At 41.9% G+C, this 11,534-nt stretch overlaps 1 protein-coding gene across 1 annotated transcript; it reads left to right on the top strand.

Annotated features, from left to right (window-relative positions):
• Nucleotides 1–36: 36 nt before the first annotated feature.
• LOC106608599 (cystatin-B) lies at nucleotides 37–1,928 on the top strand. The gene is made up of 3 exons (XM_014206629.3): nucleotides 37–307; nucleotides 436–537; nucleotides 1,494–1,928. Exons 1-3 carry the CDS (start codon nucleotides 239–241, stop codon nucleotides 1,620–1,622), a joined length of 300 nt encoding a protein of 99 aa, XP_014062104.1. The 5' UTR covers nucleotides 37–238; the 3' UTR covers nucleotides 1,623–1,928.
• The last annotated feature ends 9,606 nt before the right edge of the window (nucleotides 1,929–11,534 follow it).

Here is an 11,534-nt window from a genome sequence, read left to right as displayed (position 1 = left end):
TCTATTTGAGCACCAGGCTTGTCGGTATGTTCTCAGTAGACCTCAACGGTCCGAATAGCCTCTCTCTATTTGGTGGGGAGTGGACATTTCAACCGGATGCTTCAGATTTCATATCCGGTGAAACATCTGACTCCTTGTTTTGTCTTTGGCGTTAAAAGTGGGCGAATGTGGTATTTGGTATAAAGTGCGATAGTTTCAGTGACGGTGTTCGATCGGTTGGTCAGTCTTGACAGTAAAGATGCCATTGTGTGGCGGAACAACTGGGCCAAAGGATGCCACTGAAGAGGTGCAGAAGATTTGTGATGAGGTGAGAGAGGAAAGGGGACTGGCTGTGTCTCTGTAGATCGAGTAATGAACTTGATTATCGCCATTCGCCACCAAATGTAGCCTGTTAGAATTGTAGCTACTAAAAGATAACCATGTTTTTACCCACAGATGAAGCCGCATGCGGAGCAGAAAACGGGGAGGAATTTTGACGTTTTCACAGCGAAGACTTACAAGACTCAGTTGGTGGCAGGGACCAACTTCTTCATCAAGGTATCAACTTTACATTACTGCCCCCTTATTACTATGGTATGTAATTATAGTGTAACAAGTATTGTAATTACTCATTCTTGTTAACCTTGCCCTAAGGTACAGCGCTACAGTACTCACTTCTTAGCCCTATCCACGCTGTATCACATCTGACCGTGACAGGGAGTCCCATAGGGCGGCGCACAATTGACCCAGCGTCTTCCGGGTTTGGCCGGAGTAGACCGTCATTGTAAATAATAATTTGTTTTTAACTGACTTGCCTAGTTAAATAAAGGTTAAGTAACCCTAGTACAGGGTAAATAGTGTAGTAATGGCTCATTACAATACATGTTACACTTTAATTACAGGAATACTTACCCAGTAATAAGGGCACTGTAATGTGTCCTAGCCACCGTGCTTCAACGCCTGCATTGCTTGCTGTTTGGGGTTTTAGGCTGGGTTTCTGTACAGCACTTTGAGATATCAGCTGATGTAAGAAGGGCTATATAAATACATTTGATTTGAACTAAAGAGGGTGGTTTATGGAGTTTATTTGATAGTACCTTTTCAGTATCCTACATTGTTACACAGTAAGCCAAGAGTCCAGTGGACACAGACTGCATTTCAGTGCATTGATACTGGATTCCATTTCACATGTTCCATGAAACATGGATGGATGTAACTTGTCAGTTGTTAGAGACCTCTAACCCTAACACTCATCCATATATGTACATATTCTTATTCCTTTACTTAGATTTGTGTGTGTTAGGTCGTTGTTGTGGAATTGTTAGATATTGCTGCACTGTCGGAACTAGAAGCACAAGCATTTCGCAACACTCGCAATAACATCTGCTAAGCATCTGCTCATCTGCTAACTATATTGTTACAAATGTGTGTGACCAATTTGATTTGGCCTGTTCTCTGTTCTTACCACTGTGTCCAACTGCCTCACTCTGACCTCGTCTCTCTGTGTCTTACAGGTTCATGTTGGTGGTGAAGACCATGTCCACCTGCGCGTGTATAAAATGCTGCCACACGCCGGATGCAAACTGGAGCTGACCAGCCTGCAGGAGTCCAAAGCCCACAGCGACCCCATCGAGTACTTCTGATGACCCCTGTGACCCAGCCGCAGTCCGAGCCGAACCCCGGTGTCTACCCTACCCAATACACCACAGCCTCCTTTCCCTACACATAATAGATCTGTGGTCATTCTACAGCCCAGTTATCCTTTTAATATCAGTTTTCAGTGTTTCTTAAAATGATTTTATTATATGTAGCTGATAGGAAACCTTCATGTATGAAGGGAAATTGAAATAATGAATGAGCTCCAAACTTGAATGTATATTTGCCTACTCAATTAAAGACAATATACTATTTTGCCACATGGTTAATAAATCATAATACTTTCTAACAAAGATGAATTCCTTGTCCATTATCGATGGTCTTTGAACACAATTTCAAACCTAGATCAGCCCATCGACCTCAGGTGACATGTAACGCCAGCCTGTTTACTGGAGTGTAACCTCTACCAGATGACAGGTAGTTATAGTTCCCCGGTCCTACATACTTCTGGGAAAAGGGTTAGAAGGGATCTATCTACAGTACACACATCTGAGAGAAGTCTGGGGGGAACATGTTTTAAAAACCGGGTAAAATCGTGACATTAGTGATCTTCTGGTCGGAGCTCTAGGATGATTCCTGAGTTTATGACTTGGAATTCCCCGTCTGAGCTAGTTTTTCACCCAGTTGTCTTCAAAACGCTGAAGTCGGATGTCAGAGATTTCCAAGTTCCCAATTGTCTTGAACGCGGCATTAGTACCAGACCAGTAGCTGTCCATTGACAGAGCTGAAGCCATCTAATCAGTCAAATAATAGTTGGGTGTGATTAGCTGAGAACAGTCTGTGTTAAGACGGTCAGATCACAGATATACTGTAAATGTTCAGATAACCTGGGATAAGTGTCGGAGAAAGAACCCGTTCAACACAAAGGAATACTCTACAACAGGTGGGGTATATCAGGATGAGGAAGGAATACTCTACAACAGGTGGGGTATATCAGGATGAGGAAGGAATACTCTACAACAGGTGGGGTATATCAGGATGAGGAAGGAATTCTCTACAACAGGTGGGATATATCAGGATGAGGAAGGAATACTCTACAACAGGTGGGGTATATCAGGATGAGGAAGGAATACTCTACAACAGGTGGGGTATATCAGGATGAGGAAGGAATACTCTACAACAGGTGGGGTATATCAGGATGAGGAAGGAATTCTCTACAACTGGTGGGGTATATCAGGATGAGGAAGGAATACTCTACAACAGGTGGGGTATATCAGGATGAGGAAGGAATACTCTACAACAGGTGGGGTATATCAGGATGAGGAAGGAATACTCTACAACAGGTGGGGTATATCAGGATGAGGAAGGAATACTCTACAACAGGTGGGGTATATCAGGATGAGGAAGGAATACTCTACAACAGGTGGGGTATATCAGGATGAGGAAGGAATTCTCTACAACTGGTTGGGGTATATCAGGATGAGGTAAGATAGTGTTAAAGTGCTTCAGGTATAATCAGGGGCGCAACTTTGGTTTTAGAAGTGGGGGGGCATATTATTATTAGATTTTTTTTATCCAGTAGGATAAAAACTCCAAACAGCCTACCCGACCGCTCGGAGGTGTCCACATAGTCCTAAAGCATACCGTTGCCTCGTTTTGTATCATTGTTCCAGTGATAAAACTGGGGGACAAAAATTCAGTTTCAGAATGTGGGGGCATGTCCCCCTGTCCCCAGTGAAAGTTGTGCCCCTGGGTATAATGCTCATCTGCCTATCCTCTCCTCTAGTGAGATCAGTGTTTACCAGTCCAGGTTTGCAGGTATATTGAATAAAAATAGAAACGCAACAATTTCAACCATTTTTGAAGTTCATATAAGGAAATCAGTCAATTTAAATAAATCATTAGGCCCTAATCTATGGATTTCACATGACTGGGAATACAGATATGCATGTGTTGGTCACATTTACCTTAAAAATCTGAAAACCAGTCAGTATCCAATGTGATCACCATTTGCCTCATGCAGTGCAACACATCGTCTTCGCATAGAGTTGATCAGGCTGTTGATTTTTGCCTGTGGAATGTTGTCCCACTCATCTTCAATGGCGATGCGAAGTTGCTGGATATTGGCGGGATTTGGAACGCACTGTCATACTTGTCGATCCAGAATATCCCAAAAGAGGTTCAATGGGTGACAAGTCTGGTGAGAATGTAGGCCATCGAAGAACTGGGGCATTTTCAGCATCCAGAAATTGTGAATAGATCCTTGCGACATAGGGCCACGCATTATCATACTGAAATATGAGGTGATGGCAGCGGATGACTGGCACCACAATAGGCCTCAGGATCTCGTCACAGTATTTATGTGCATTCAATATGCCATCCATTAAATGCAATTGTGTTCGTTGTCCGTAGCTTATGCTTGCCCATACCATAACCCCACAGCCACCATGGGGCACTCTGTTCACAACGTTGACATCAGCAAACCGCTCACCCACACAACGCCATACACATCGTCTGCAGTTGTGATGCTGGTTGGACATACTGACAAATTCTCTAAAACGACATTGGAGGCAGCTTATGGTAGAGAAATTAACATTCAATTCTCTGGCAACAGCTCTGATGGACATTCCTGTAGTCAGCATGCTAATTGCATGCTCACTCAAAACTTGAGACATCTGTGACATTGTGTTGTGTGACAAAACGTCACATTTTAGAGTGGCCTTTTATTGTTCCCAGCACAAGGTGCACCTGTGTAAGGATCATGTTATTTAATCATCTTCTTGATATGCCACACCTGTCTGTTGGATAGATTTTCTTAGCAAAGGGGAAATGCTCACTAACAGGGATGTAAACAAATGTATGCATACAATTTGAAAGAAATACACATGACCTGACCAAAAGTATGTGGACACCTGCTCGTCGAACATCTCATTCTAAAATCATGGGCATTAATATGGAGTTTGTCCCCCCTTTGCTGCTATAACAGACTCCACTCTTCTTTCCACAAAATGTTGGAACATTGCTGCAGGGACCTGCTTCCATTCAGCCACAAGAGCATTAGTGAGGTTGGACACTGATGTTGGGCGATTAGGCCTGGCTCGCAGTCAGCGTTCCAATTCATTCCAAAGGTGTTCGATGGGGTTGAGGTAAGAGTTCTGTGCAGGCCAGTCAAGTTCTTTCACACCAATCTCAACAAACTATTTCTTTATGGACCTTGCTTCATGCAGTGGTTGAAAAAGTACCTAATGGTCATATTTGAGTAAAAGTAAAGATTTCTTGATAGAAAATGACTCAAGTAAAAGTGAGTCACCCAGTAAAATACTACTTGAGTAAAAGTAAAGATATCTTAATAGATAATGACTCAAGTAAAAGTGAAAGTCACCCAGTAAAATACTACTTGAGTAAAAGTAAAGATATCTTAATAGATAATGACTCAAGTAAAAGTGAAAGTCACCCAGTAAAATACTACTTGAGTAAAAGTCTAAAAGTATTTGGTTTTAAATATACGTAAGTGTCAAAAGTAAATGTAATTGCTAAAATATGCTTCAGTTCAAAAGTAAACGTATGAATCATTTAAAATTCCTTAATTTAAGCAAACCAGATGGCACACACAAAAAAATCAAAATGACAGATAGCCAGGGGCTCACTACAACACTCAGACATAATTTACTAACAAAGCATTTGTGTTTCATAAGTCTGCCTGATCAGAGGCAGTAGGGATGACTCTTGATTAGTGTGTGAGTTTAGCTATTTTCCTGTCCTGCTAAGCATTTCAAATGAGTACTTTAGGGTGTCAGGGAAAATGTATGGAGTTAAAAGTACATTGTTTTCTTTAGGAATGTAGTGAAGTAAAAGTAAAAGTTGTCAAAAATATAAATAGTAAAGTAAAGTACAGATACACCAAAAAACCTACTTACAGTTGAAGTCGGAAGTTTACATACACCTGAGTCAAATACATTTAAACTCAGTTTTTCACAATTCCTGACATTCAATCCTAGTAAAAATTCCCTGTCGTAGGTCAGTTAGGATCATCACTTTATTTTAAGAATATGAAATGTCAGAATAATAGCAGAGAGAATTATTTATTTCAGCTTTTATTTCTTTCATCACATTCCCAATGGGTCAGAAGTTTACATACACTCAATTCGTATTTGGTAGCATTGCCTTTAAATTGTTTAACTTGGGTCAAACATTGGGTGAATTTTGCCCCATTCCTCCTGACAGAGCTGGTGTAACTGAGTCAGGTTTGTAGGCCTCCCTGCTCGTACACGATTTTTCAGTTCTGGCCACAAATGTTCTATAGGATTGGGGTCAGGGCTTTGTGATAACCACTCCAATACCTTGACTTTGTTGTCCTTTAGCCATTTTGTCACAACTTTTGAAGTATGCTTGGGGTCATTGTCCATTTGGAAGACCCATTTGTGACCAAGCTTTAACTTCCTGACTGATGTCTTGAGATGTCTCTTTAATAGCTTACAATTGGCTCATTCATCCCCCTCCTCTCCCCTGTAACTATTCCCCAGGTCGTTGCTGTAAATGAGAATGTGTTCTCAGTCAACTTACCTGGTAAAAGAAAAAAAGAAAAAGAAAATCAACATAATTTTCCTTCCACATGATGCATTCTTTTTTGTGAAGTGCTCCTGCAGCAAAGAACCCCCACAACATGATGCTGCCACTCCCATGCTTCATGGTTGGGATGGTGTTCTTCAGCTTGCAAGCATCCCCCTTTTCCTCCAAACATCACAATGGTCATTATGGCCAAACAGTTCTATTTTTGTTTCATCAGACCAGAGGACATTTCTCCAAAAAGTATGATCTTTGTCCCCATGTGCAGTTGCAAACCGTAGTCTGGCTTTTTTATGGCGGTTGTGGAGCAGTGGCTTCTTCCTTGCTGAGCGGCCTTTCAGGTTATGTCGATATAGGACTCATTTTACTGTGGATATAGATACTTTTGTACCCGTTTCCTCCAGCATCTTCACAGGGTCCTTTGCTGTTGTTCTGTGATTGATTTGCACTTTTCGCACCAAAGTATGTTCATCTCTAGGAGACAGAACGCGTCTCCTTCCTGAGCGGTATAACGGCTGCGTGGTCCCATGGTGTTTATACTTACCTTCAGTCATTTGGAAATTGCTCCCAAGGATGAACCAGACCTGTGGAGTTTTTTTTTCTGAGGTCATGGCTGATTCTTTTGGATTTTCCCATGATGTCAAGCAAAGAGGCACTGAGTTTGAAGGTAGGCCTTGAAATACATCCACAGGTACACCTCCAATTGACTAAAATGATGTCAATTAGCCTATCAGAAGCTTCTAAAGCCATGACATCATTTTCTGGAATTTTCCTAGCTGTTTAAAGGCACAGTCAACTTAGTGTATTGTACACTTCTGAGCCACTGGAATTGTGATAGTGAATTATAAGTGAAATAACCTGTCTGTAAACATAACTCACCACGCACTATCGACTTGAGCTCTAGAACAGGTTTCTAAAGTTTCAGAGCTCTAGGTCTGACAGTTCTTTGATAGTTTGAACAAAGGTAACTATTGCAGGCTCTGTGTGTCTCTAAGCCCCACACTGTGTCACTCCATCCTTGCTGTGTGAGTGTGTGTGAGCTTTTCTTGGAAATCTGATGGGATAAATGACTGATTTACAGTTCATGAGGGTTGCCTAATCAAACATATGAAGTTTTGGAAAAATGTGACCTTTTTAACCCTTCGAAACAGCCCCTATGACCCCAATTTAAGGCACTTCCGGCTGACACAGGAAGCTGAAAGTAAACACATATCCTCCTTGGGGTAGGCTCTTACAGAATTTTGAGTTTTAAGTCTTTACGTTAAGAACTTACTTATTTCCAGAGGGTTGAATGAGTGAGTTCCGAAACCCACCTTAACGGATTCGTCTAAACAGTAACTTTTTTTGGGGAAAAAAAAAAATTTCTTTGAGCATCACCAATTGTACGATTTCAAATTAGCGCTCTATTTTCGTTTTTGACCTTTAATCCCAGAAAAATGGCCTTAACTCAAAAAGCGTTGAGGCCTTGACGCCATCTTGTTTCGGGGCAAACAGCCCATTAGTGCCAAACCTATGCTCACCAAGTTTCGTCCTCTAAGTTTTTTCTGTTTAGGAGAAATGGCCATGTCGTGATTGGTGATGTTTTGTACATTTGCAATAAGATTCCATTCGCCATCTGCTGGAATTTACCGGTACAGTGGAGAAATGACCAAAATTTGAAAATGTTATAAAACGGGACCCGAATGTCCAAGAGACTTCGTTCGATGACTTCCCGGAAGATCTGGCCCTGGTGCACGGCTCGCTGCTGTCGGCGAATTTTAGAAACATTCGCGGACGTCTAGTAAGGGAATATGGAGTTTCTCATCGATCATACAGCAAATGCCGAAAAGTGCCCTTTGTGTATGTAAACTACTTGTAAGTATTACTTCAAAATATTTTTACTTAAATACTTTACACCACTGGCTTTATGCACGGGGGCATTGTCATGCTGAAATAGGAAAGGGCCTTCGCCAAACTGTTTCCAAATAGTTGGAAGCACAGAATCGTCTAGAATGTCACTGTATGCTGAAGCGTTAAGATTTCCCTTCACTGGAACTAAGGGGCCTAGGCCGAACCATGAAAAACATCCCCAGACCATTATTCCTCCTCCACCAAACTTTACAGTTAGTACCAAGCATTGGGGCAGGTAGAATTTTCCTGGCATCTGCCAAACCCAGATTCGTTCATCAGACTGCTAGATGGTGAAGTGTGATTCATCACTCCATAGAACGCTTTTCCACTGTTCTAAAGTCCAATGGCGGCGAGCTTTACACCACTCCAGCTGATGCTTGGCATTGCGCATGGTGATCTTAGGCTTGTGTGCTGCTGCTGAGCCATGGAAAACCATTTCATGAACCTCCCAATGAACAGTTCTTGTGCTGACCTTGCTTCCAGAGGCAGTTTGGAACTAAGTAGTGAGTGTTGCAACTGAGGATAGATGATTTTTATGGGCTTCAACACTCAGTGGTCCCTGACGAACTGACTTGTTGGAAAGGTGGCCAAAGGATGCCATGTTGAAAGTCACTGACCTCTTCAGTAAGGCCATTCTATTGCCAATGTTTGTCTATGGAGATTGGAGAGTGGGTCAGAGCAGCTCAGACAGTCACTTGTCTGTAGAGGGGGTGAGGGGGGTTAGTGGGTCAGAGCAGCTCAGACAGTCACTTGACTGTAGAGGGGGTGGGGGGGGGGGGGGTAGTGGATCAGAGCAGCTCAGACAGTCACTTGACTGTAGAGGGGGTGGGGGGGGGTGAGTTGGCACCACTGTGTGTGTGTGCGTGTGTGTGCGTGTGTGTGCGTGTGTGTGCGTGTGTGTGCGTGTGTGTGCGTGTGTGTGCGTGTGTGTGTGTGTGTGTGTATTATGGATCCCCATTAGTTCCTGCCAATGCAGCAGCTACTCTTCCTGGGGTTTATTAAGGATCCCCATTAGTTCCTGCCGAGGCAGCAGCTACTCTTCCTGGGGTTTATTATGGATCCCCATTAGTTCCTGCAAAGGCAGCAGCTACTCTTCCTGGGGTTTATTATGGATCCCTATTCGTTCCTGCCAACGCAGCAGCTGCTCTTACTGGGGTCCAAACAAGACTAAGGCAATTACATCACCCAAAATGGTATGGATAAAATAAAACAGTACACCATACAACACATTATTACACCACTACTCTACCACTACAATACAACACAACACATTATTACACCACTACACATCTACAATACAACACATTATTACACCACTACTCTACCACTACATATCTACAATACAACACATTATTACACACTACTCTACCACTACAGATCTACAATACAACACATTATTACACCACTACTCTACCACTACAGATCTACAATACAACACATTATTACACCACTACACATCTACAATACAACACATTATTACACAACTACACATCTACAATACAACACATTATTACACCACTACACAGCTACAATACAAAACATAATTACACCACTACTCTACCACTACATATCTACAATACAACACATTATTACACACTACTCTACCACTACCATATCTACAATACAACACATTATTATACCACTACATATCTACAATACAACACATTATTACACCACTACTCTACCACTACCATATCTACAATACAACACATTATTACACCACTACATATCTACAATACAACACATTATTACACCACTACACATGTACAATACAACACATTATTACACCACTACATATCTACATTACAACACATTATTACACCACTACTCTACCACTACATATCTACAATACAACACATTATTACACCACTACACATCTACAATACAACACATTATTACACAACTACACATCTACAATACAACACATTATTACACCACTACACATCTACAATACAACACATTATTACACAACTACACATCTACAATACAACACATTATTACACCACTACTCTACCATTACATATCTACAATACAACACATTATTACACACTACTCTACCACTACAGATCTACAATACAACACATTATTACACACTACTCTACCACTACAATACAACACATTATTACACCACTACTCTACCACTACATATCTACAATACAACACATTATTACACACTACTCTACCATAACATATCTACAATATAACACATTATTACACCACTACTCTACCACTACATATCTACAATACAACACATTATTACACACTACTCTACCACTACAATACAACACATTATTACACCACTACTCTACCACTACATATCTACAATACAACACATTATTACACACTACTCTACCACTACATATCTACAATACAACACATTATTACACACTACTCTACCACTACATATCTACAATACAACACATTATTACACACTACTCTACCACTGCACATCTACAATACATTATTACACACTACTCTACCACTACACATCTACAATACAACACATTATTACACCACTACTCTACCACTACACATCTACAATACAACACATTATTACACCACTACACATCTGCAATACAACACATTATTACACCACTACATATCTACAATACATTATTACACCACTACATATCTACAATACAACACATTATTACACACTACTCTACCACTGCACATCTACAATACATTATTACACACTACTCTACCACTACACATCTACAATACAACATGTATAATACCACAATATTACATTACAATGTACGTGTGTGTAGAGTGAGTAAGTTAGCGTGTGCGTGCATATGCCGGTGTGTGTCTCTTCCCAGCTATCAGGTATGAAAGTAAGACCCAGATGCAGACAACGTTGGATTAACAATGGTTTAATAATCCAACAGGTGCAGACAATAGACAGGTCAAGGCAGGCAGGGGTCAGTAAACCAGAGGTGGGGCAACGGTACAGGATGGCAGGCAGGGTCAGGGTAGGCAAAGGTCAACGATCCAGAGGTGGGGAAAAGGTACAGGTCGGCAGGCAGGCTCAAGGTCAAGGGCAGGCAGAGTGGTAAGGCAGACGGGCTCCGAGTCAAGACAGGCAAGGGTCAAAACCAGGAGGGCGAGAAAAAGAGAGACTGGGAGAAGCAGGAACTGAGACAAAAACGCTGGTTGACTTGACAAACAAGACGAACTGGCAACAGACAAACAAAGAACACAGGTATAAATACACAGGGGATAATGGGGAAGATGGGCGACACCTGGAGGGGGTGGAGACAATCACAAAGACAGGTGAAACAGATCAGGGTGTGACAGTACTCCCCCCTCTAGAGGCGCCACCTGGCCTCCTACCTGGGCACATACCTGGTCGGCCAGGGTGCTGGCGGTGGAAGTTGGCGATAAGGGATGGGTCCAGGATGTCTCTAGCGGATAACCAGCACCTCTCCTCCGGGCTATAACGCTCCCAGTCAACCAGGTACTGGAAACCCCTGCCCCGTGATCGAACACTCAGGAGGCGT

The sequence above is a fragment of the Salmo salar genome, chromosome 07 (genome assembly GCF_965601325.2).
Source record: "Salmo salar chromosome 07, fSalSal1, whole genome shotgun sequence".
In the NCBI taxonomy this organism is placed as follows: domain Eukaryota; kingdom Metazoa; phylum Chordata; class Actinopteri; order Salmoniformes; family Salmonidae; genus Salmo; species Salmo salar.
This window is presented reverse-complemented; position numbering and strand designations above follow the sequence as displayed.